General features: G+C 41.9%; 1 protein-coding gene across 9 annotated transcripts in view; it reads left to right on the forward strand.

Annotated features, from left to right (window-relative positions):
• The window catches only part of LARP4 (La ribonucleoprotein 4), a 35,560-nt gene extending 14,303 nt beyond the window's left edge, over positions 1–21,257 (forward strand). For all 9 annotated transcript variants that reach the window (XM_081898625.1, XM_081898626.1, XM_081898629.1 and 6 more), the window contains 13 exons: positions 2,053–2,128; positions 3,261–3,397; positions 4,127–4,230; positions 5,214–5,324; positions 6,106–6,159; positions 7,366–7,575; positions 8,397–8,500; positions 11,692–11,925; positions 12,535–12,583; positions 13,206–13,364; positions 14,433–14,551; positions 15,756–15,921; positions 16,392–21,257. In XM_081898625.1, coding sequence (XP_081754751.1) covers positions 2,053–2,128; positions 3,261–3,397; positions 4,127–4,230; positions 5,214–5,324; positions 6,106–6,159; positions 7,366–7,575; positions 8,397–8,500; positions 11,692–11,925; positions 12,535–12,583; positions 13,206–13,364; positions 14,433–14,551; positions 15,756–15,921; positions 16,392–16,733 — 1,865 coding nt within the window. In that variant the 3' untranslated portion in view covers positions 16,734–21,257. The remainder of the gene's footprint in view (positions 1–2,052; positions 2,129–3,260; positions 3,398–4,126; positions 4,231–5,213; positions 5,325–6,105; positions 6,160–7,365; positions 7,576–8,396; positions 8,501–11,691; positions 11,926–12,534; positions 12,584–13,205; positions 13,365–14,432; positions 14,552–15,755; positions 15,922–16,391) is intronic.
• Positions 21,258–26,512: the final 5,255 nt, after the last annotated feature.

Consider the following 26,512-nt stretch of genomic DNA (forward strand, 5'->3'; position numbering starts at 1 on the left):
AGTCCTTAGGCAATATAGTCACACTGCAGTAAAATTTGCTACCATAAATGACACTGCATTTTGAATGAAGCACATATAAACCAGTTCCTTTATTCAGATCTGACCATGAACTTTCCTTTGTGTACCTGGCAGTGTGTAATATTTCAAATGAGGGGTGGTGGGGATTAGGTCTCGGGACATTAAATTCTGACTGGGAAGGAACTGATGCTCCATGTATGCTTTTCCTTCCCATGAGATGTCTGTGCTGTATGTAACTTGTAATAACAAGGAGCAGGCATCATGCATATATTCAGGGCACTGTTTCTTTTCACAGACTGGGATGGGGGAAAAGATGGGAGTTCTGCATCTTTGAAACTACCCAAAAGAGAAAATTGACTTATCAAATCCCAAGATGGCAGTTTTCACCCTCATAGTAAATAGTTGGATGTTTTATCAACTTCTTCAGGGTAAAGATGTGCCACAAATTACTGTATATTTTGCACCTTCCTTTGTGTCATATTGGTCTTATACCTTTCCAGGCAGTCTCCTTTATATCATTTAAAAGTTGAATGAGCTGAGACCAGAATCAGTTTGAACTCACAGTTGGACTAACCATAGCTTGTCATCCATAGCCCTCTAACATGTCTCTATTGTGAGGCTACTAATAGCTACCTTTCCTCAGCTACAATATTCATGTTAACTTGAAATGAAAAGAAACTCTTAATTTTATGCCAGCTTTTAAACCATGGTGCCTGGTCGATCAGGCAGTGAATTTTTTCTAAACCAGAAAGCTGTTGTTTTCACACTCATCATCCCTGTTTCTTTGGTTGTGTCACAAGTGACTTAATTGGACATGTTTAGGGTAGGTGAAATAGTAAAATCTTTAGAAGACCTGACTTCATAAGTCCAGTATAAGCTTTGAAATGTTTCTGCTTGCTGAGGTGCGGAGGAGCTATAAACTTATTGTGCCATTAATAAAGCAATCCAGTAATCTCTGTTTAGAGCAGAAATATCAGAATGGATTTTCCCACGTGCTAGATCATCGTAATAAAACCACTTAATAACAACAAATTTATATTTTTTTGTTCTACTAAAAGTTCCTGTTGCAATGCTGGGGTACCTCCAGCCTCCCATTTGGCCAAGCCATGCCCAGCTGCCATCATACAGCATCAGGTGTGGGGCAGGTCATGACATTGGATGCTTTGTGGGCTGTACCTTGGTCCACACAGTTTGATTTCACCTAATTCCTAGTTATTCAGTGGGTGGCCTGCCACACAGGAGGTTGGGAAGATAATGATCTGCCAGTTTATCACTTCTGACCTAGAGCTATGTGCAATATAATGGTAAAAACGTATTGTCAGATGCTGCGTGGTAGTAGCTCATGAGTAACCAGGCAGGACTCCGACCTGTCTTTTACAGGTTTTATTGTGCAAATTATTTACAGTGCAGATACACAAGTTTCATGTCTGTCTTAGTCACTAGCAGAATCCGGGAGTGGCTTCTTCTGGCTCCCCCCCCCCCCCAACATAAGAACTTAAGACACCCCAAATCTCTGCCTCCCTTCTTTGCGTTTCACCCCCTGCGCAAGCTGGGCAACGGAAGTGGCATGCGTTCCTCCTGGCTAGCCCGGCTAGGTGAGGCGCTGGGGCTCTTAGCAGCATCTTCGAGCCCTTTCTGACATTGGCTGGCCCCTTCCCTCTCTTCTCCATTGGAGGTGTGGCTTTTGCCCTCGCTGGAAGATGAACTGCTCCTCAGAAGTGTAGGAGGCTCTCTGTATACCAAACGCCCCCCTGCCTCCCTCCCCTGTTCTGATGGCAGTCCCCTGACACATATATACAATGAAAAGTATACACAAGAAAGAATACTGTACATTTCTAAGCTCAGTAACAAGATATAGTATAGCCAATACTTTAAAGCAAAACTTGTACCATATATCAGATAAGAAGGATGGCAGTTCTTAAACCTGCACTTCTGCCCCCCTCCTCTGTACGTTGGGTGTTTTGTTTTTTGTTTTGTTTGTTTTTTTAAAAGAAAAAAATATTAGTAATTCACTCTCGAATACATTTTTTTCAGATGAAGGCAGCCCCGTCATTTCTCCAGAAGACTTGAAAGAATGTTTGAAGAAACAATTGGAGTTCTGTTTCTCACGGTATTGAACTCTAATGTATTGGTAAATGTAACTAGGGCTGGATATGGGCTCTTGCCATGGTGTACTCCATTTGTTTGTGGGAGTGCAACTTCCATTGGCTCCAGCCAGCATGGAGTCCAACAGTAACTGGGGGGCAGTTTACCCTTTGCTTTAAGGACTCTTATGCAAGTGGTCAATTAAAAAGAAGAAGCACATGTTTCCTCTTGAATCCTCCTGTTAATATTTGGCACAATGCTATTATGACAGAACGAGGTTGGCATTGTGCCTCCTGACCCAGTCAAGATTCTGAAATTCTTATTGTAAAAAAGAAATGCAAGTCACTTTTTAAAGTTTTTGTTTGCTTGTTGAAATGTTTTCCTTTCTCCTTTGGGTTTTAGTAGCGATTTTATATTGCTCCCTGATAGTTTTTTTGCTAGTTTTTGTGCTCGCATAGTTTTCTATTACCTCAGGTTTGCATCCAACAAAGTCTTCCCATTAGAGCAAGGACCTCTGTCTCTGCAATGAACCTGCATCTTTCCTTCTCTCTCCATGTGCCCCCTGCTCCCCCAAGATACGCTCCCGAAGGTTGGCGAAACCTCGGAACAGATTTTGAGGGGTGGCGTGGGAGGGCCCAAGGGCAGAGGAGAGAGGAAGTCCAGTGAGGAGCTGGACATCCTTGCAATAACAGGACATCTTTGCTGGATGCAACTTACTGTTGTTTTGTATTTTTTAATTGATATTGTGAACTGCCCAAAGGTGAAGTAGGTCGGATATAAATGTCTATAGATCAGTAGGTAGCTGCTCCTGACAGTTCAGCACGCACTAACCAGGCCAAAACCATAAGCCAGGTGTTTCTTTGTAGTAATATGCAACACATATTGGTAATACTGTATCAATATTTAGAACAAATTGGTAAAAGGATGTTATGTTGCTGCTTTCATGATGTGTATGATTCCATCTCTGTGATCTTGGTATGTCTCTGTTACATGAATGTCTACAGTATAGTCCTACACAAAAAACATTGTATCTTTAAAAGTTTATATTTTTTCTTACTGTTTGGAAGTGTTTGATATATCTGTCCCTAAGATAAGCCATGCTGATTTCTGGGTATCATTTTACAAAGATGCTTATTTATTTATTTATTTATTTCTAGTGAGAATCTATCCAAGGATCTTTACTTGATGTCTCAAATGGACAGTGATCAATTTATTCCAATATGGACAATCGCCAACATGGAAGGAATTAAGAAACTGACAACTAATATGGATCTAATTGTGGAAGTACTAAGATGTATGTCAAACTCTTTTCATAGCTGTATTTTTAGATGCATTTACCCCTGGATAAATAGGTGCATTTCTGTACCTGAGAAACATATGTCTGCACCTAAGGCACTTGTTGCTGTTTTTAACTGCCTTCCACTCCCTTAAAGTGAAACTGCACTGTTTGATTTGGGACTGCTTTGGTGCCCTTCCTATACATAAACCTATCATGTTTGAGCTATGTGTAACTGAAGGGAAATAATTACTTTCCGCTTTCATGCCCCAGGGTGAGGTTCACTGTAGCTTCAGTGAGTGTTTCCTTCTGCAGTGGGGCTCATTCTCATGTTAACTTTTCTCTCCTAAGAGGTCTGAAGGGCCTTGAGCAAATTTTCATGTTATGGAGGCTGGTGAGAGGTGAAGGAGAATTGCAAGTCCTGTGGCATAAGTGCATTGTGGAAGTGAGGACATCACTTGATGTTGCCCATAGATTTGTTGCAGTGGGTTTTTCTGGAGTAATTCCTACTTTGGTTTCTGCTTCCTCTGGTTGAAACTTCTTTACCAAAAAGGGGAAAGATTAACATGAGAATGAGCAGAGCTTGTGGTCACTGAGAATTAAGTGAATTGAGTTACCCATTTCAGGATTTAAGTTGAAAATTGGGCGAAAGGGTTCATGTATGTCGTTCTTAGGGTCGTGTTGTGTTGTATCTGTTTCTGGCAGTTTAAAAGCTATTTTTTAGCTACTGCTTCTTTTTAAATTCAGCTACTCCTATAGTCCAAGTGGATGAACGAGGAGAAAAAGTTAGGCCAAACCACAAACGATGCATTATTATTCTCCGCGAGATTCCTGAAACAACACCTGTAGAGGTAAGAAAACATTCAAGCATTCCATTGATATAACAAGTTGGAAAAAAGTACCATTCTGCAGGGAAACTCATCTGGATAGAAAGGACCAGATTCAGCTGGCTTGGTGCACTTGTAGAAGTCAGCACAAGGGCTCATTGTAGCACAATGGGGTTTTCCCCTCTCCTCCGCTTGCACCACCTTCAAATCCATTCTTTGAGGTGTGAGGAGATTGTCCTGATGGAAAGATCTCCTTAGCATGGCGTTGAGTTCCACCCACAGCAGCCAATCACCTCTCAGGATTAAAGATATTTTAAGATGTCAATCCTGCAGAAAGCTTTCCTTTTCCCATTGAGAACTTAGAATGATGTGCATTGTTGTAAGGCAATACTCTCTAAGGCATTATTCTTGGTTAATCGCAATAACTCCCTCCAGGCTATCGTGGAGATTTGGAATATTTGGTAGTGATCATTTCCGCTTTTGTAAAGCATAACTGAGTAGCATTTGCCATACCTATACTAAATGCACCTTAACAACGGCATTTTAAAAAATTGAGAAGTTGATTTTTTTGGTTGTGAAATATTAGTTCACAATAGCTGAGGATATGGATATTTGTTTTGGAACAAGGTTGCCTTGTTTTGCAGGAAGCCTGTTTGATTTAGGAGATCACATGGTGGCTTTACAGATTGTTAGCAATCTTGTTTGGAAGTTGAAGTAAAGTAATGTTTCTTATTGTGATTGCTAAATGCACTGTTCCACATTTATGTAAGCGGAGTACAGGTCATTGCTAATGTAGGTAACAGTGCTTCACTGAACTTAAGCATTTTGTACTCCAGTAGGAATTCAAAATGTTTAAAAATGAAGATGATAAACATAGTTCTTCATATATATTAATTCACTCTCTTTGACTTTTTTCATAGATGGTACAATGTCCCAGTTGATAATATGTCACAAAAACCTATACAGCAATTGTAATTTACTGAAATAGTCTTTTTTCCCCCCTCCAGGAGGTAAAGGCACTGTTTAAAAATGAAAGCTGCCCCAAAGTGATAAGTTGTGAATTTGCTCACAATAACAACTGGTACGTTACATTCCAGTCAGACACTGATGCACAGCAGGTAAGAAAATCATGTGGTGGCCAACATTTTACACTGCTATTATATTCTGTCCTCTGCTAGCGGGTGAGGGCAGCCAAGAACAGTTATAAACCTATGTCTCTCAAAGCAATCATGTAAACGCAGCCAGAAGTTGAAAAGTGGGGAGAGAACTTTAAAAGACTGAAGGCAGCTAAGAACACACAACTGATTAACATTGCCTCCGTTACCTGAGGGGTGTGGGTGGCATAGCAGAATGGGCATATCCCAGCTGTTCCAGGGGTGTATTTGCTGCTTTGATATGGGTAGGAAACCCTTTCAGCTCAAGAGGCACATTACCTTCCAGGCAACTTTGCTGAGGCCACATGCCAATGGTGAGTGGCAGCAAAGGAGGGTGGAGCAACAAATCAAATGCAACCATTGTAGAGTAGGCTGGTTTCTAGATACACTCTCACACTCTGTCCTTCATCAAAGGAAATAAGAGGCATTATCAGGAGGTCTAGGACATATTCCAGCCTGGCAAAAGCACACAGGCTAGTGAAGATTGTGTGGGAAGAGTTCTGAGGGCTAGAGGCAAAGGTTTGGAGGACTGCCACCAGACCAGCCACCCCAGCTTTAATGTAACACTTTATGTGGCAAAGCTCTTAACTGTTCCTCAAGTAACCTCCGTAAAAGGAGCCAGATTGTTTTTCTTTCTTTTTAGTTCAGTTTGTATTTATGCAGATGGTTCCATAAGCTTTCCACTATCTCTGAAGTGTAATTCTGTCAAAGTGAGTCTCTCAGTGAATGTTTTTGTATCGTACAGGCATTTAAATATTTACGGGAAGAAGTTAAAACCTTTCAGGGCAAGCCAATAATGGTAAGTTGCCTCAAGTATTCTTGGATCTTAAGTTATATTTCAGTATTTAAATAATTGGCTCAGCACTGTGGTTTTAATACCAGTTTGGTGTAAGTGTAATGTTTCTCTCCAAATTGATTTATTTTAATCATGGTTTAAAGCAGGGGTCAGGAACCAGTGGGATCCTGATCTTTCTCTCGTCTCCACTCCCCCGCCTCCCACAACCAAGAAGGCCAACTTTTAACATTGGAATGGGACTGATAGGGAACTTCCTAGTGCAGCTGATCCCAGCTGATTGTTGTTTTTGTAGGCTCTCTTCAGGGGACAGCAGTCAGCTGATTGTCACTGCTTGCAGAGAGCTGTGTGCTGCACTTTGTCAGGGCTTTGATCAGCTGATAGCCAGGCCTTCAAAGTGTCTTGCAGAAGGCTTTGCTGGGACCTTTGATTGTCTGTGCCTGCAGCCCACTTTTGGCCAAGTCACAACTACTTGCCGCATACATGACATTGTATATGATGGTCAGGTGTAGGGCAAGTGGTTATGGCTTGAACAGAGGTTGCCCACCCCTGGTTTCAAGCATGGTTAGCATTACTGGAGTTGACTACAGTTAAGTCTAATCAGGATTGCATTGCGGACATGGTTTTGAGGCACTTTTTAGTCTTATTCATAGTGCCAACCGAACCGAACAACATTAAACTATGGCCAAAGCAAACCATGAAAGTGGGAGATGAGAGGGTAGCACATCCTCGATGTGGGGGAGAGTCTGCTTCAAGCGGTGCTTTGCAAAGCTGCAAAGAGCATTTTGACAGGTGCACAATCCCACCTTCTGGTGAATCATGCTAATCCTGGTCAATCATGCTTCTCATTCCAGCATTAGTGGAACCGCTTGCTCTTGCTAGCATACCTACTAAGCAGATCTGTCTCAATAATATTGAATGACAGTGTTAGATTAAATAGTCAGTTTTAATTGTTGTGACATTTTGGAAGGAAGTCTTAGATTGGGTATTTGGAAAATAGAACTTCATCCCAGAAGCAAACCAAATTGTAAACTTTGTTGAAAGTGCATTTTTAGCAATTTGTAAAAGCTAGTTCTGCAGGCTAACCTGATAGATGAAGGAAGTAGTACAAATAATTGTGGCTTCCTCTTTTCTTTTACTCTGATACAGACCTTTTAATGGCCTTGTCACCATGTATAGTAAATGTGCTGTGGTTTCATCTTCCTTTTACAGGCCAGGATAAAAGCCATCAACACATTTTTTGCCAAGAATGGTTACCGGGTAGTGGATTCCAGTGTGTATGTTCAACCTGTTCAAACACAAGCACAGTTTGCCTCACCACTGTTTATGCAGCCTGTATATAGTCCTCAGCAGTACTCCATCTACAGTATTGTGCCTCAGACATGGTCTCCAAACCCTGCACCTTATTTTGAAACACCACTGGTAAGCTTATGCTTAAGTCTCATGTGTGAGTCACCTGGGTTTATCTTTCTTCGGTGGCTGAAGAACACTGTTATGTCATTAAATACCACTTGAGTATTTTTAAAAATACATTTTCAGTACTAAATACAGATAAACTGTCCTATTCAAAATTACTGAGTGGTTTTAAAGGCCTGCTTGAAAAACCATGAGATTCTGCAATGGAATAACAATAATAAATTTGAGCCTTCTCTAGCTATGAACTAGAATTAGTGGGTTTAATAATGTTCAGCGTTCTACTAGTTGCTCTGGAAATAAGCTGCTGAAGATTCGAGGCCTTTACACACAGACCTTTTAATTTTAAACTAGTGATAGATAATCACTGCAGAAATTCACACCTACAACCACTGGGATATGGGGTTTGGAGAGATGTTGAAGAAGCCCCGCTATGCAAGATTATCCTCAGCAAGCCCTGTCTTTGAAACTCTGGGGATTCTTGCTGTTAATATAGAGAAACCCCACATTGGTTCTCTCCTTCTCTCCTTGCTTGAGCTAACATATCTTGTCCCCATTTTCCTGCCTTCTTATGAGAGCCCTGACTTTCTAGCTTTTACATACTCTAAGGAGAGCATCCCCACTCAGTATAGCATTACCTCGCAACAGCTAAGTATTCTGGTAAAAGGGGAAATGTATACAGTTGGTGGAAATGTAGAGGTAGGGAAGCATACTTAACTTGGTTTTGAGTATACTGTTGTGGTCCTCAGTTTTCTAGTTAAAGAAGCTTTGTTTTCATTGGGATGAGTCCTCCATGCTACCTCTTGATATATACTTTGTGTCTGCTGCAGGCTCCATTTCCTAATGGTGGATTTGTGAATGGCTTCAATTCACCAGGATCGTACAAGACAAATGCTGCTGGATTAAGTATAGCTCGCCCATTCCATAGAAACCGGTAAGAAAACTGGCCACACTCTTTTTGGGAGTCCTATGAATGCATCTGTCTTGTTAGCCATTCTTTTAATCAATGCAGATTTCTCCCTTCTGTCAGTTTAGCCATTCGGAGACAGATTCCGGTTCAGAGAATTTTCAGTTCCAAGCTAGAATTTGCTTCCTCTGTTCCTAGGATTAGCTGGGAAACAGCTTCATAAATTTATATTTGCTATAGCTCACTACTCTTGGGTGTAGTTCGCAATAAGATTTGCTGCTGCTGTTGTGATATGCATGGGCCATGGGACACTTACTGCTTCTTGGCTACAAGCATGTCTCCACCCCTGTACTGAAGGCAATGATGGGTTGTGAAGGGAGGAAGAAACCACAGATTTTTACCATGCTTGCTGTGCTCAGGAGAAGCTGCTTTCACAGCAGCTCCACAAGGTGTGAGACCAGCAGCAGGGAGAAGGTAGGAAACTTTCAGACACCCTTGCCCACTCCTGTTTGAACTAAGCAGAATTTAACCCCCACTGTTCAGCAGTGATTATATCCTGCTGCCTTAGGTGCACAGCCAATGCAAAATTTAATACTTAATCAGTGGCATCAGCTGATGGGCATGTGGATGTGGTTTAGGGGAACAGGCTATGTGGGCCAAATTGGACCCCTTGCAGGCCAAAATTTGCCTGTGAGCCAGAGGTTCCCCACCCCTGCATTGCAGGCTCATTCTTCCGTTGTATTGAAGTGTTTATCAGTGACACACTTAAAGGAATGCTCTCTGCAGTTGGGTGTGCAGTGGAGGAAGGTGTAGTGCAGTTGTACAGTACAGCATCTCAATGACCACTTCATTTCAAGCTACTTCTGTTATACCCGACATATTGTCTCCACCTCTGTAATTCATTTACCAAATTAGACTGTTCTGATGCAGCTGTAAAGATTTGAGTGTAGATATGCTCATTCATAAAAGAAGAAAAAGATCCAGTAAATGAGAGCAACTCGTAATTACTGAAAATGATAGTGTGCTAGGGTAACACAGTCATTGCTTTCTGTGAGATTTCATTTGCAAACAGCCTTTGTACACATTTGGGGAGGCCAAAGTTCAGGGTCGTCAGACAGTATCACTAACAGAAGTTGGACTATGATACAGTAATTTCAGCAACAACAGGACCTGTGGTACTGGTGTTTTAATTTTAACTGAAACTCAATAAAATTTGGTTTGTGCAGGCACTTTGCTTTCTAAAGCCTTTAGTAAGACAGGTTGAGACATTTTGGTATGGACTGAGTTTTAGATGCCACCAGCATGTGGAACCTACTTTCTGTGGAATTGCTTGTTCTAAGTGAAAAGCTGGGGAAAATGTAGAAGATGCTGAGACGCCCTCTTTATCTTGGGTCCAAGTAACTTGATAAGCACTTCCCATGGATTGTGCACTGTCAGGTTTCAGATGCAAATTTCCTACATTAATGTCTTTAGGAAAGGTTTTAAAAGGAAAAACTTTCTGTTTAATGTAGCTTTGCATCAAGTGGGTAGTCCACCTCAAAGCATATTATGGTAAATATCTTTCATATCCTAATTTATAGTTGCCATAGCTTGGAGATTGACTAGAAAGTTTCAGAGTCTTATGTTTTTAATCTAAACCAGAAGGTGTTCTGGACCCTATGAATGTGTATCTGTCTTTTCCAGCTGTTCTAATATTATTACATGACTATATAGTAAGCTTGGTTTCAGAGCCGTACAAAATAATCTAACCACATTGGAAAGTGATTTTCTCCTTACAAAAGTATTTTTGTCAGTGGGCATACATTTTAGGAAAACAAATATCTTGGCCTGCCTTAACTATGCCGTGCCCCTCCCCCCCAGCTGAACAAAATATTTCTAATCTTTGAGAATATCCTGTAGGATTAAATCACACCACAGCTTTGGAGATACATATGCCTCTGAGTAATATTTCTTGACAGATCAGACAGTTGTGCATTTTTTATTTTATGGCAGCATCGAGAATGAGATGAGGATTCTGAGTATCAGCCCTGTGATGATAAATATTGCACATGAGAGAAAATGGGCCTAACAATCGAAGTCTGAGCATCTCTTAATATTCTCATACTTTTCTCTCCTGCTGTTTTCTTTCTTTGACCTCTCTTTCTCTTGCTTATGGCTAAGAATGTGTGCCCTTCTCAATGACAGCTAAGATTATGAGATCTGAGGGCTGGCTCACACTTTGAAATCTGGTTTTAAAAGCTTCATATTTCTATTTAATTGTACTGTGTCTTGGTCATAACATTATTCTGGAATTTGTAAACTGTTCATCTGGTTATTACTAGTGTGATTTGTATTGTACTACACTGCAATTCTTCAGTTTCCTACAAGGAGTCATTTCTCAAAAGAAAAGCTATAGAAGTCTCTGCATTTAGGTCTTAAAGCATTCTGGACCCTCTTGGCAGTTTTTGTTGATCTCCTATGAGGACTTTGAATAACCTTCTTGAAATGGGGATGGATGGATTAGCTGATTCCAGTTACTGCAAAAAGTAGTAGTAGCTACCAACTGGTTTCTAAATATATTTCAGACTTTTGCAAACTCATTTGTGACATTTGAAGTTGAATCAGTTTACGGTTTGGGCCAATAAAGAGTTTTTCCATTAAGGATTAGATTTATTAATACTGTGATACTAAATTGATGGCTGTACACCCCCTCCACTCACAACAGACAGAATAGTTTAGCAGGGTGTGTTCTGCTCAAACCCACCTTACAGTGTTTCCAGCTAATACTGTGAATTGACAGAATACAATGCTTGAAAGCAAAAACAAGGCTACTTTTTTTACTCAGCTTGGTTTTTTGTGCATGTCAAGTTGTGTATCTATATAATCACTCTAATCCCTTTTCAGGTTCAGCTCAAAATCCAACCACTCATTTCCTACCTTCAAACGAGCATGCTTTCTTTGAACCTTATTTTACAAGCTGTAAGCTTAGTGTTGACTGGGTACCACATCCATACAGGGAGTCAGTGCATATTGAGACTGAGTGGTTTTTGTTTTTTTTAAAGGGGGAAGTAATGTTCTGTTTTAACATGATTAATTGCACCCCCAAAAAGAAAAAAATATGGAGACCCTTATTAAGGCTTCCTTAGTTCTTAATGTGTTGGTGGCCAGTTTAGTTTGTTGACAGGAGCACCTTTTTGTACTGTTGGGTTAATTTATGTCCACATATTTTACATATCCAGCGTGAAGCCTCATTTCCGATTGTCAAGTAGTTCTGAACATTCTGCTGAAGTAACATCCGCAGTCAGTGCTGTGTCCGTAGGAGATGGACAACTGCACAGAGCCAGCTCAAGGAACTTTCAAACGGAACGGCAAGCAAACTCATTGTCAGGACACCAAGATCAAAGCTATTCACCGAAGGATTCTTCTGTTACACAGATAGAGCAAAATGGTGATTATGGCATGAGCCGAGGCAGGTAAGGACTACATAATTTACAGGTGTGCTTTAAGGTTTCTGCCAGCTATATAAAGCTGCATTATAATGAGCTAGATCATTGGTCTATCCAGCCAAGGATGTCTGTGTTGACAGGCAGTAGCTGTTGTCAGGCAGGGGTCTTTCTCAGTGCATCCAGCGCTCTAGTTTGTCAGCATTTGAACTTGGGACTACTTTGCGACAGTAAAGTCTCAAAGCTACTCTTAAAACAAAGTTCTACAAACAAATGAAATTCATACAAATGCTGTTCTTAAATTTAAAATTCAAAATCAGTAGCAGACTAAAAGTGAGTAATAAGAAAGGAAAATACCCTCTCTCACACACAAAAGATAATCACCAACACTTTGAGCTAAAATAGTCCCCCAAACCACCACAATATTAACACTGGTGCTGGAAAGATATTAGTGTTAATTCTATGAGGGAACCTTCTTTCTACCAGCTCTAGGGTGTCCACAAAACCGGGCAAACTCCAATGAAACACGGGGAATAAAAAATGGGTCGGCATTTAATCATATCAATAAGCTGTTGGCAGTTTTAGCAGCTTTAAAAATAGCTAGAAAGTTCATGGAAGCTTCTCTTTGCTTATTTACAGGAGAAACATTTTCAGAGGTCGGAGAAGACGGGAAGATGACAGACTTGTGGTAAGGTTTTGGGTTTCCTAAAAGGAATATTTGTACCATTGAATATATTTTCTTGAAATCTCATTTTGTGCGAATTTCAATAGTACTTGGATATTTTCTCACTGATATGGATCACAGCGATACCTAAATACAAGCACTTGGGACTTCTGAAAAGGATGTTGTGGCTGCTTTTTGCTTCTCCTTTGGTCCTGCAATTGCTGTGAGTGAAGTCGTGGCTTGCTTGGTTTAGCATATCGTCTGGACCCAGGCCTGTGGTTTGTCTCCAGACAAACCACAAGCTGTGTAACCACAGTTTGTTCTTAGGCTTACTGGAAGATGCAAATGATGAGCCTGGGTGTGGATGGCATTCTAAGGCAAATCATGGCATAGCTCGCAGCAGCAGCAGCAGGACTGCAATCTTCTATCCAGGAATCTACTTTCTCATGCTTTCATTGAAAGCCGCAGTCTGATTTAGCATTGCGTGTGAACCAGTTCACTGTATTGCATGAATATGGCTTGCAAGGGTATCTGGATGGAGGGAAGAGGTGTGTTACTCAATTTCTTCTCTAGATTGAATACTGATTGGGCGGGGCATAGTATGTTACTCCTTCACAGTATATTAACATGTTATCTTCTTTTTTAGCGGCCTCCGCCTTCAGCTGAAACTAAGACTTTGACACCAAAGTTTGACTTGCTAGCCTCGAATTTCCCTCCATTGCCTGGCAGCATGATAAAAACACAAGGGGACCCAGTCTTGGAGAGTAGGATGTCGGACGTTGTTAAAGGAATAAGCAAAGAAAAGGTACCTAATCTCAGGGCTTGACCTAATCTCAGAGCAAGAAGGGGAGGTTAGAGTGAGCCTTGTCCTAATCAAGGGCACAGATTGTTAGAAGAGAGCAGGAAGTGGCTGTCTTCCACCAACCCGGCCCCAAATCTTGTGACCGACAATAAAACAAACGCACCCCTGTCTTGGAATGCTTGCTACACAGTGCATAACCATGTCTTGCTCCAAGGGGTCCATACAGGAACACTACGTCTAGTGGGGCTGAATGTCTGGGTGAGAAATCTGAGCCAGGATTATTTCAGCCACCCTTGTAAATAAGCCCATACAGGTTAGTAGCCTGCAAAATGTTTAGTTGCCTGCTGAGGGGCTCACAAAAGAGGGAAGGAGAATGAAGGTCAGGAGGCCAGTGCCCTGGAAGGTTTCACCAGTGATGCTTGCCCTGGGCCCGCCTTTATTTTTTATACTGAATCTGACTATACCTGAGTATAGCCACCATTTAAATTTCCCACCGTGCCCCTATAATAGCATCGCTTTGGAGCCTGCTATCAGCTAAGCCTGCCACCGGTCCCAGTGACAAGAGTTGGAGACCCATTAGATACAAGTTTGCTGAAGGCCCCATCAGACCTGTAACTAGTCATGTGACGAGATCTGTCCCGTCCCCCTGTCCCCCACAGCAGCTTGCTCTAGGTTTGCACTGAGTATGGAAATGTTTTGCCTCCTCTGAGGGCATGTCTAGTTTTCTATGCTGGAGCATAGGAGGGACTGAGAGCTCCACCCCTCCTCTGCCAATTCCCTCACTCACCTGCATGCAGTTTGTGGCCACTGTGGCTACCAGGCTAGTGCTTTAAATACAAGACTGATTTCACCTCTGCTATAGCTGCTGGTGTGTGCAGTACTGGAGTAGACAGGTGCAGCTGCTTTTACAAACTTGTAAAAGGTCCATTTTAATGTATGTACTCTATGGGCTTGATTGAACGACATTCCTATTTTAAAATGTTTGTGTGCCCCTTGTTTGTGGCTGTGACTCATGTGAGTTGTTATCTTAGTCTGTATTGTTGAAAACATCATTTCTTTTGCTTCCTCTAGGAAAACAAAGAGTTGCCTGTCGATTGTATAACATCTACTCAGGAAGAGCAGGGCCAGAGTACTGTTCAGCCTGTCATGAGTGCCAGTTCTCCCTGTGAGATTGATGTTCCTGGATTAAGGTAAGGAGAGAAGTGTTAGTTTTAAGTTGCACCTGGAACTTCCCTGAAAGGGAAGGGCAAATATATTTATTTTTGTTTTAGTACTAGAAGCATTTTCTGCCAGCAGGCTGTTCAAAGTGACATGCAATCAAGAAAAAGAAAACCAACGGGGGAAGCAAATTACAGGGCAGCTAGTTAAACAAAAGACAACAGCAAATATCAATAATAGTATGGGTGAAAGTTGCAGCTAAACTCAGAATGCCCTGCCCTTTTTCCTTTAATTGATGAATGCTTTGTGTACTCTTCATGTTTGGTAAGAACTAGTTCATGGTGCTGCCTATCTCCTCAGATGTCTGGTAACAGATGATTCTGTTTTAAAAGGTACTGTGCAGTAATCTGGGTCCCCATATCTGGTTATACTGAATATCCTTAAAATAAGTAAACAGTTCCTAAGAACTCACTTGTGAGTCTTAAGAGCAAGCAGATTAAATGGAGGAACATCGTTGCACTTGGAGCCAGTTCAAACATAATTCTAAGCCAAACAATGACTTGGTGCTGATGAGCCTCTGCAGTGAAGATTGAGACCATAGCACACTTCTGGATTTGCTCTGTTAGCCAAGGAGAATCCGTGGTTTGCTTAGTGTTAAGTCTGAATCTGGGCTCCTAGTTTGTTTCCCCTAGAAAAGCCACAAGTGGTAAACCCAAGAAACAAGCCTTTGCCTACAGCTTGGGGTTTGAAGTGAGACAAATCACGAGCCTGAGTTTAGACCTAATACTAAACCAAACCATAGTTTAGTCCTGGGTAGCACTGCCAGACCAGGGGAGTAGAGCAGTGGCTACACCCACATATTTGCTTGTTTTGTGCCAAGCCATTTATTTGGCTTTACATTCCATGCAAACTGGGATATTGTATTTTAATGTTTATCAGACAAATGAATATAAAAACAATGAAAAAAATGTGTTGCTCATATGACTAGTGCATAACAACACAAAAGGAGACGGACCTATGATGTTATGATTAATTGCGTGGGAGTGGACTGGCATTGTGTGTGATGATGCGTTCAACATGCACACAGGGAAGGGAGCATATGGAATCTGTGCCCCCTGCCTTTAAATATGTTCCCATACCTGGAAAATGATTGCTTTGGATGCAAGAAATCATTTTCAAGAAGCCCAGCTAGTTCCTGTGCAAGGTGTAATATCAAACTCTCATTGGATTTACCAGTGCCACTCAACCAGATAAGCTGGAAGAGGTCCAAGCGCAGAAAGAGGTTGCAAGCCAGACTTCGCCACCTTCACCTGTGTGCCCCCTCAGTACTGTAAAATCACCTAGGACAAATGCCACTTCATCTACAACCAGTACGAACACGATGCCTACTGTGACAGTACAGGTAAGGGTGTCTGCTTTCAGTGGGTTTTCAATGGCTTTAATAAACACCTCCAAGCCTTGGGAAATGTGGGAATTTCACCCCAGTATTTGCAGTGAAGGTTTGTGTTCGGATGGAGGGGGCTGTTGAAAAAAATAATAAAATAAACTTTTGCATTGACTGAAGAGAAACTACAGTGGTACCTCGGGTTACATACGCTTCAGGTTACAGACTCCGCTAACCCAGAAATATTACCTCAGGTTAAGAACTTTGCTTCAGGATGAGAAGAGAAATCGTGCTCCAGCGGCGCAGCGGCAGCAGGAGGCCCCATTAGCTAAAGTGGTGGTTCAGGTTAAGCACAGGTTCAGGTTAAGAACGGACCTCCAGAACGAATGAAGTACTTAACCCGAGGTACCACTGTACTTGGTTTTTATTTTAAAATGCTGTCCTTTTGTATTCTGGCACACTAAAACCTTTCTCTTTGACACCCAAAGCAACCCCGGAAGCTCAGCTATGCTGAAGTCTGCCAGAAACCCCCAAAAGAGATGGCTCCAGTTCCTGTTCAGCCGCTTAGGGAGCTGCGTACCAATGTAACCTCTCCTGCCAAAACAGAAGAAAATGGCACCCATGAAAGAGCTGGAGAGAAGGCGTGCGAAAAACCTGAAGGACGGGTTAAGGACTTTGCGGTCTTCAGGGGCAACGGGCCTCCCAAGGGAGCCGCAGGAAAAATCAGGGAACAGAGGCGCCAATGTGGACGTAGGTCTTCTCCTCAGGGAGCGCCTCGGCGTGTTGGCAAGGAACAGTATGTGCCACCACGATCACCAAAGGAAAATTGATCAAACTTTTTATTTAATCATAACTATGGACTAATGAGCAGTAGAGGAGAAACTGGCCAGCTGTGAGAAATTCAAATGTGGGGAAAGCGGACACTGAATTCAAGAGCACAGAGTTTGCGGTGTGAGAGTGCTTGAAGAGGTCCCAATATTCATCTCAAAGTGATATATAAAATGCTGGAGGAATTGAATCAATATAAATATGATAAAAGATTATAATTTTTGTACCTTTTTTTTTTTTTAATTTGCAGCGGGTTTCCTGCCTGAAGGTAGAGTCTTGGGTTATGAATTAGTTTGTTGAAAATGAGGAACAAATACATACACATGATAGCATGTTCCTCACCTGGAGAAAGAAGAGGCAAAATATTTTTTCCCTTGTTTTTCTTTTTTGAAAAAAGCATTTCTGTAAAAGTTATAAATTACTTTTTAAATCTATTTAATGTACGGCTTGTAGGATGATGTGTATGCCATTAATGGCCTTGCATTACAAATCAGCCCCAAAACTGACATGCTTGGTCAGTATGAATGAGTGTAGCCACATACTTGTTATGTCATGATTTAGTCACTGCTGATAACTGAATGTACTACTGTAGTATTTTGTGTTTTGGAAATGTAGTATTTGAACTTACTAATTTTGGTCAGCTTTTAAAACTCTGTTTTACTTTGGATTATACAAACAGCAAGATTAGTAAATGAATAGTGGGCAAGGTTTTAATTTGTACTTGCTTTCCCCCTAATTAGGGATTGCATTATTTTTATTTTCCCCCACTGCTTTAGTATTTCTCTCTAAATCTTTATTACAGAATTATGCACATCTAGCTGGAATAGTCATTCCAGTACTGATGCAGGACTAATACAGAAAAAGTGCACAGCAGTCCTTTTCTTGGTATCACATTTAATTGACCTTGGATTTTCATCTCTTCAGTATGCTTAATTGCGTAGAAGTGAGGCAAGTCAGTTTGAAGTTTGGCCTTGCTGTGATACATGGATGGGCCTTAGTCTAGAGTGACTTGCATTGATAGATACTGTATATTGAAAAAGCTCTTTCTACTGAAAAAAGCACTTCATACTATACTGGAAATCAGGTTTTGTGTAGAGGGCAGACTTTTAAAACAGCAAGTTTGGTAACTAGGTTTCCTTGGTTTTTTAGAGGTGATAGCCATGGAAACTTCCAAGTTAGTCTGGAGAACATTGGAGAAGATTTTTACATAGCTTTATGTTAATTAGATTAACAACATTGTGTAACGAGCAGTCTGGGTTATAAGCTGGTAACTGTAGTAAGTCATAAAAGGAATAGGAAAGCTACAACAAGTTAAATCTGCCAAAATCTGCATGCTAGGGTTCAAGGTTCTGTATTAAAGTGTTAGGGGAAAGTATCTTGCAACAACAAAGTGTACCTTTCTTTAGTTAATAGCAAGTATAACAAATCTAAAGTTGTTAGTTGTGAACACTGGAAAATGCAGTTGCGAGATACTACCACATCCTAGTTTATATATGCTAGTGATAACTTTAAAATGTCAGTGGCAGATAAATAATTTAACTGTGAAAATGTTCATCTTCTGATTTTCTTAGCCAGATAACCCTTGGCAATTTTTACTCAGTAGGCATTCTCTATCAATGGCTTTGAGAACACTCATATCTATTTTTATAAGTATATAAATATATATATAAAGTTAGATTTGTCATTTCTCTAACTTATTATTCAGCTTGGCAATCACTTTTTTATTTGATTGAAAAGTGTATATGTACTTACATAGTTGATATTCTTTTTTTTCTATGCATGTTATTAATCATTACTCATTTTAAAGTACATGTGCTGGGTTTGGCAGTCTTTAAATTTACACAAATCATTGATCACATCTGTTAACACAGAAACCCATTTTGGTTTACTCATAATGCTATTTTTGTATGGACATAACCCACAAAAGGTGAAAAATATTTAAAAGTGTTAAGAACGCTGCAAAATGTATGGAAGAGTACTTCAAAAATTCTTTTTTAAGATCATAAATCTAATTACTGCACTTGGATTGGAAAAAAGGTTGAACTGCGACAGTTATCCTTAGGGTAGACACGTATTGTGACATTACAAACTAAAGATGTATTTGAATTTATAAGAGCCGACAGGAGTTCTGGAAATATATATATGGTTGTCTGTCATTCAGAGAGAATGTAGTTGTTTGGAAAGGGGCTAGTCAAAACAGATTACCTGGCAATGTGAGTGTGTGAAACCTAACCCTGCGTTATGTATCCACGTATGGGTAGAATCTTTGTTCAAAAGCAGATCAACTTGAAAGTGTAGCTCTTTGCTTTTTTGGATGTTAAAAAAATAGAGCTCACAATTGCTTTCTTGTGAGTTAAAAATGTTGACCTATGGAAGGGATGTGTTATACACCCTGTGAGTGTGTGTGTGTGTGTGTGTGTGTGTGTGTGTGTTTGTGTGGGTTATGGCTCTTGTTCAATGTATGTGTTAAGTGTGTAAAAACAGCTTTTTCCAGTGTAAAGTTGCTACTCTTGAGGGCTCAATATTTGGTAACTATCAACTCAATTAACATAGCCTCCCCCCCCCCCCAAATCTACTATAAACTTTTAGGTTTAGAGGAAATAATGAAGTAAATGCAACTGTTAAAAAGAGAGCGAAAAGTGTGTGCTGTTAACCTTTCTTGCAGTTATTGCATGATTAGAAACTTATCTGGGCTCACTATTGCTCTTGTCCATTCTCAGACAGTGTCTTGAGTCTCCATCAATCAGTCTTCCCATATTACTTTTGAAACGAGAAATAACATCTTTAGAACTAGATTCACTGCTGGCAATTCTGCTGTTTTATTGTAAGAATGTTGAATGTGGCAGTGCTTGTTTTCTGCATAGTTTTGCATTAAAGTGTTAATGGACAAAGCATTCTTATAGTTACTGGGAAATTGAGGCAGTGAACAACAACATGTGAACCCTTGTCCTTTGTCTATTAAAAAATACTGGATGAATGTAATATATACCGGCATAGCCTGTACTGGTAAAATAACCAAAACAAGCATTTTCATTGTAAATATTGAAACAGTGGAGATGAAGCTGATGTTTGCATTTCATCCATAAAACATCAGTGTCAAAGCTGTCTACCTAAATGCCATTACCTTTCACCTTAAAGGTCAGTAATGGACAGACATGCCTGTTGAGTCTTATCAGTTGAAATAATAATTCATTATAATGGCAAACAGCTTTCAGTTTCCTCAACTCTCATTTGTTGGTGATTTTATGAGTGTTCTGAGTTTTCCTCCTTTCATGTTTTTAGGATTGGTAAATAACTCTGGGTCCTATTATTGTACTTATGTTCTGGAAGGGAAAAAAGGGGGAGATACTCCGTTGGCATGGAACTTAATATTCCTACTTTCTTTTCTTTCTTTTTTTTGATTTAGCTTGGCAGAAAGTGTGATGCAGATTTAGCAGTAGGTTAAACTAAACCCATCTTACTGACCAGAAGAAAACTTAAAAGATGAAACTGGGGCAGATCAGTAGCAATTAAGTGACTTAAGCAACGCTTTTATTGTAGTAAAATAGCTATGGCCTTACTATTTCATCAATATCGGCTAAATGTCTGAATATGTTCACTCTTTTTACTGTTACCCAAGTGAATATTCACATGAGAGAGAAAAAAATACCTGCTACATGTGTACAGATTTCAAATTTGTAAAATGCAGCATTATATACAGACAAAACGCAACAGAAATGCACTTCGGGTTGGGGGGAGCTTTTGTAAATTGTGATTACAACAAATATGCAATAGGTTTTTTTCTTTAACTTTTGATATTTCCTTCTGAAACATAAGATTGTTACCATTAATCTTTAATGGCCTATCATGCTCTTGTGTGTGTGTGTGTGTGTGTGTGTGTGTGTGTGTGTGTTTGTGTGTGTGTGTTTGAGAGAGAGCAGATATTCTTTGTGTTGGTTTCCTTTAGGATGGTACATTTCATTTAAAAAAATATTCTTTGGATGAAAGTTAGCTGGGTCTCCAGCCCTGGACTCTGGAAGACATCTGATGAGTGTATTAATGTAGGTTTCAGAGGATATTAAATGGAAACTAATCGGTCTTCAAAGTAACCTGTAACAGCTTCAAGAATTTTATATTTAATAGCTGGAGGGTGTGTGTTTTTTACAGAAGATTGTCATGGATAAAATCCCCCCCTCAAATATATTTCTGATGTAACTGGCTAGTGCACAAATGGTTTCAGTTCTTCAGTCAAAACCACTCAGCTATGTCTCTCCTGGAAAAGTTTGGTTTCTGATATTTATATTCTCACTTTTCTGTGAGACTTCTGTTTAAAAAAAAGAAGTAGTAATTATCTGGATTCTCTACTTTGTCAGTTTGGTTTATTCCTGTTGTCAAAGCTGTCTAAAACAAAAATGTGTAAAGTAGGTTCATGCTTAATTGTTAAAATTATACATGTATTTGTATTTGTTTTTGACATTGCCAAGGTGCTATGGGAAACTGAAATAACCGTTAGAAGGAAATAATAAAATCCACCTTAAAAAGACACACATCCTTTGTCCAGATGCTAAATGACTTGATATGCCGAATATGTGGCAGTGGAAGACCTATTGCTCAAAACCACTAACTGATCAAAACGGAAGGACGGACAGGAACTATATGCCTGAAGCTAATTGTTGAGACATTCCTAAATAGGTGGATCTTAAATGCCATTATGGCAGACAGGCTACTTTGGATGTTGGTTCTTACCCATACGGCTAATTAACTACATTGGGAGTATAGTTGTAGATTGGGAAGGCTAACCTGTGGCGCTCCAGATGGTGTTGCCCCCAGGCAGCATGGGCAGTGGTTAAGGATTTTGGGAGTTGTAGTCCAAGACCATATGGAGAACCACAAATCTCCCCCCCCCCACTATAGAGGATGTATAAGACAACAGCATTCATTCTTTTAAATTTCATCCTGAAACATAAAGCCAATACTTCAGTTGGCCGGTCTGGCCCAGTACAATGGAAACTATGACATCTGTCCTCACCGACATTATTTCACATTGGTTTTTATCCTGTGCTGTTTTTTTACAATAGAACCACATGTAGTTGGAGCCTCACCAACTACTCAGAATCATTCAGTTTGAAAGGGAAGGGTGTTGCAAGGGTGTGAGGGAACAGTAGGGTGGTTTTTCTGCTGAAAATCACCTGTCTTCCCCAGAAGGGGCAAAAACAACCTGTGATGGCATGACTTTCTGCACAAAGATTGTAAGAAGAGTTGAGTCACTTAATTCCTTTGCTTTGAATTGTGGCATTTGTAAAATTCTGGGAAGCTGGAGGAAACCACAGGCCTACATCCTATGACAGCCTAAGTGAATATTCCCCACACCTACATGAGATGCTTGATGGATTTACACTTTTGCTAGCCGTTGCCTGATGATTTATGGAAAAGCAAACTCCATTATTTGTCAACATTCTTTGTGGAACTTCCATTGAAACGTTTGTGAATGTACTGGGACAGCAGCGATAAACCCCCTCATTTTGTGCGTTGTATAAAACAGCATATATGGGTTTTTCCAGTCTTCACATGCAGAAGGGGATCAGTTTGCCAGTTTTATTGATTTGCTATAAGAAATACACATACCTGAACAAATAATGTATAAAAATTATTATACAATTTAGGTAACATAAGTTGCAAAACTTGGTTATTTGTATTAAAACATTTCCTCAAGTACTTCCATATTTGTTTCCATCATGTAAGGTAAGGTAAAGGTACCCCTGCCCGTATGGGCCAGTCGTGTCCGACTCTAGGGTTGTGCGCCCATCTCACTTAAGAGGCCGGGGGCCAGCGCTGGCTGTCCGGAGACACTTCCGGGTCACGTGGCCAGCGTGACGAAGCTGCTCTGGCGAGCCAGCACAGCACACGGAAACGCCGTTTACCTTCCTGCTTGTAAGCGGTCCCTATTTATCTACTTGCACCCGGGGGTGCTTTCGAACTGCTAGGTTGGCAGGCGCTGGGACTGAGCAACGGGAGCGCACCCCACCATGGGGATTCGAACCGCCGACCATGCGATCGGCAAGCACTAGGCGCTGAGGTTTTACCAACAGCGCCACCCGCGTCCCACCTTGTCACAAAGTGTGAAAAGCCTGGGGGAAGCCTCAATTCCTGACTACATTTTATAGATGAGGATTCATTACCACACAAAATAGCATTGATTTCAGCCTTACTATGAAAACCAGGAATGGGGAACCTTCATACATAACTTGTTTTACGACTCGTCACTTATGTTGGCTGATGGGAACTGGAATAGACACACGTGGAGGACCACAGATTTCCTGTCCTGGAGCAAGCAAAGGAATCTCAAATGAGCAAAGGAATCTAGTTAGCGGTTTGAGATTAAATGCAGCTTGTGAGTGATTTTGACAATATATTGATATGCACAACATCGCATATCAACCCTGCCTATTAAAGTGAAATAAAAGATACTTTCTACTCAATCCTGGAGTCCACAAGCACTACTGTGCACTTAAACACCCCAACTGCTGCTTGCCAATGAACTCTGCCCCACCCCAAAGCAGCTTGCTTTAAACACAAAAAGGTGGCTACAGAGGCACTGATATTTTGACTTTTTGGAGATGAGTGATTATGAGCATTTGCCAGGTTTTTCATGTCCATGACACGTCATAAATTTTCCAAAATGTGTTGGCCTGAAAAGGTTGAGAACAACTTGTTAATCCCTCCCACATTGCTTACTCAATTCCTGAGAATTCATTCCTGTTCTTGAGCATGGTGTTTCTGTGGTCAGGTTTCCTGTATGCATGTCACCATTGAGCATGCTGGCTAGAAGGCTGGATCCTGTAGCTGTAGGATGGCCACAGAGTATGAGAGTGCCTGTGGACGTGACCGAACCAGTGTAGACGTTGCTGCAGCAGAAGTGTGAACATGCTGGTCATGTGGGCTTGGGAGAGCACATCTTTTTCCCCAACTGTACTGCCATGTGATGCTCCAAATCTCCTTGACTTTGCACGTATTGAAGATGTTGAGGCGTCACTTCAGGGAGATCAACATGCCCCCAACTCACTTCCATAAAGCAGCATGCTCAACATGCAAGGCAGCCGCTTCATCTTAATATTGGTCATTAGCAATCCCGGGTCTAAAACAAACTTGAGCTACGCATGTGGGGTGACCCACTTCAGTGCTTCTAGAGCCCAGACCCTCCAAGTGTCCCTATTTTCCAGGGACAGTTCTGGATTTACAGAAGCCTTCCTGGTTTCTGATTTAATCCTGGAATGTCCCGCTTTTCCTCATGACACCCCTATTTTCATCAGAGAAATATTGGAGGGTATGGAGTCATGCGATCCTCAAGTCAAGGATATAACTAGACAACCTTTCAAAGACATCTGAAGGCAGCCCTGTATAATGAAGTCTTCTCATGTTTAGTGTTTTATGTTTTTATATAGAGTGGTACCTCGGTTTAAGAACAGTCCTGTTTACGAACAATTTGGTTTTCAAACTCCGCAAAAATGGAAGTAGTGTCCTGGTTTGAGAACTTTACCTCGGTCTAAGAATGGAATCCGAGGGTGACGGCGGCAGGAGGCCACATTAGGGAAAGCGTGCCTCAGGTCAAGAACAGTTTCGGTTTAAGAACGGACTTCCGGAATGGATTAAGTTCGTAAACCAAGGTACCACTGTACGTCGGAAGCTGCCCAGAGCGGCTAGAGCAACCCAGTCTGATGTTCAGGGTATTATTAGTGTTAGCGCTTTTTTTCAGGGGTTACTCAAGGGTACGCAATACTGGCACCTATTTTTTGTTGCTGTTAAAAAGTTTGGCTCTTACTGTAACAACTTCATTGTGATTACCAGCACCTACGGTATTTTTCTATAAAAAAGCTCCACCTCCTCTTCCTCGTGCTTTTTCTCAGGGGTTACTCAAAGGCATGCAGTACCGGAACCTATTTTTTGTGTTGTTACAGTTGGAGCCAAACTTTTTAACAACTTGTATTTTTCTAGAAAAATGCACTTCTTCTAATTGAATAGGATGTCCGTATTTTGATTGGATAAATGTTGGAAGCATGTTGTTGTTGTTTAGTCGTGTCCGACTCTTCGTGACCCCCTGGACCAGAGCACGCCAGGCACTCCTGTCTTCCACTGCCTCCCGCAGTTTGGTCAAACTCATGCCGGTAGCTTCGAGAACACTGTCCAAGCATCTCGTCCTCTGTCGTCCCCTTCTCCTTGTGCCCTCCATCTTTCCCAACATCAGGGTCTTTTCCAGGGAGTCTTCTCTTCTCATGAGGTGGGCAAAGTATTGGAGCCTCAGCTTCAGGATCTGTCCTTCCAGTGAGCACTCAGGGCTGATTTCCTTCAGAATGGAGAGGTTTGATCTTCTTGCAGTCCATGCGACCCTCAAGAGTCTCCTCCAGCACCAGAATTCAAAAGTATGTTGGAGGCATAGGAGCCATCTTCTAGGGGCTCTGGGGGCTTTGACGCCCCCATAAAATATATGAAGGGGTCCCACTGACCACCCCCCCAAAAAAGTTGATGGCATTCCCATTCAAACTTTGCACTGCGTCACGTGGACGACGATACCCCAATATTTTACATCAAGTTGTCCCCCCTGGTGGGAAGATATGGAAACCTCTGGAAATGCCTCACAAGCGCCAAACCAATGGTAAGCGCTTTCTTCAGAATAATAATAATAATAATAATAATAATAATAATAATAATAATAATTTATTATTTATACCCCGCCCATCTGGCCGGGCCTCCCCAGCCACTCTGGGCGGCTTCCATAAAAACCAAAAATACAATAAAATATCACACGTTAAAAACTTCCCTGAACAGGGCTGCCTTAAGATGTCTTCTGAATGTCAGGTAGTTGTTTATCGCTTTGACATCTGCTGGAAGGGCGTTCCACAGGGCGGGCGCCACTACCGAGAAGGCCCTCTGCCTGGTTCCCTGTAGCTTTGCTTCTCGCAATGAGGGAACCGCCAGAAGGCCCTCGGCGCTGGACCTCAGCGTCCGGGCAGAATGATGGGGGTGGAGACGCTCCTTCAGGTACACTGGACTGAGGCCGTTTAAGGCTTTAAAGGTCAGCACCAACACTTTGAATTGTGCTCGGAAACATACTGGGAGCCAATGCAGATCTCTCAGGACCGGTGTTATATGGTCTCGGCGGCCGCTCCCAGTCACCAGTCTAGCTGCCGCATTCTGGATTAGTTGTAGTTTCTGGGTCACCTTCAAAGGTAGCCCCACGTAGAGAGCATTGCAGTAGTCCAAGCGGGAGATAACCAGAGCATGCACCACTCTGGCGAGACAGTCCACAGGCAGGTAGGGTCTCAGCCTGCATACCAGATGGAGCTGGTAAACAGCTGCCCTGGACACAGATTTGACCCGTGCCTCCATGGACAGCTGTGAGTCCAAAATGACTCCCAGGCTGCGCACCTGAGGGGAGAAGGGAAGTATGGCCCGAGCGAACGCTATCGCGGCGCCGTGCGCTTGTCCGAGGCGGCCAGCGGAGGTCGCCCGCGGCCTAGCTAGCCGTGGCGCCTTCGCCGGCTAGGCCTAGCCCTGCCTGAGGCGGCGCTCGTTCGTTTCGCGCGGTGGTGGCGGCGCCGCTGCTGCTGCTTCTGCTGCCGGAGCCCGGGCTGGGCCTGCCCGCCTCCCGCCTTTCTCATGTGACCTAGCCGGGGCTCAGCTCGGCTGCGCGGAGGAGGACGAGGCGGCGGCGCTCGGAGGCGAAGCGGGCGGAGGAGGAGGATCACGGCCATGGCGGCGGGCGCCGTTGCTTGGCGCGGCGGGATCCGGAGCCCTCAGCGCTGAG

This window comes from Podarcis melisellensis (assembly GCF_964234715.1).
Source record: "Podarcis melisellensis genome assembly, chromosome: 2".
In the NCBI taxonomy this organism is placed as follows: domain Eukaryota; kingdom Metazoa; phylum Chordata; class Lepidosauria; order Squamata; family Lacertidae; genus Podarcis; species Podarcis melisellensis.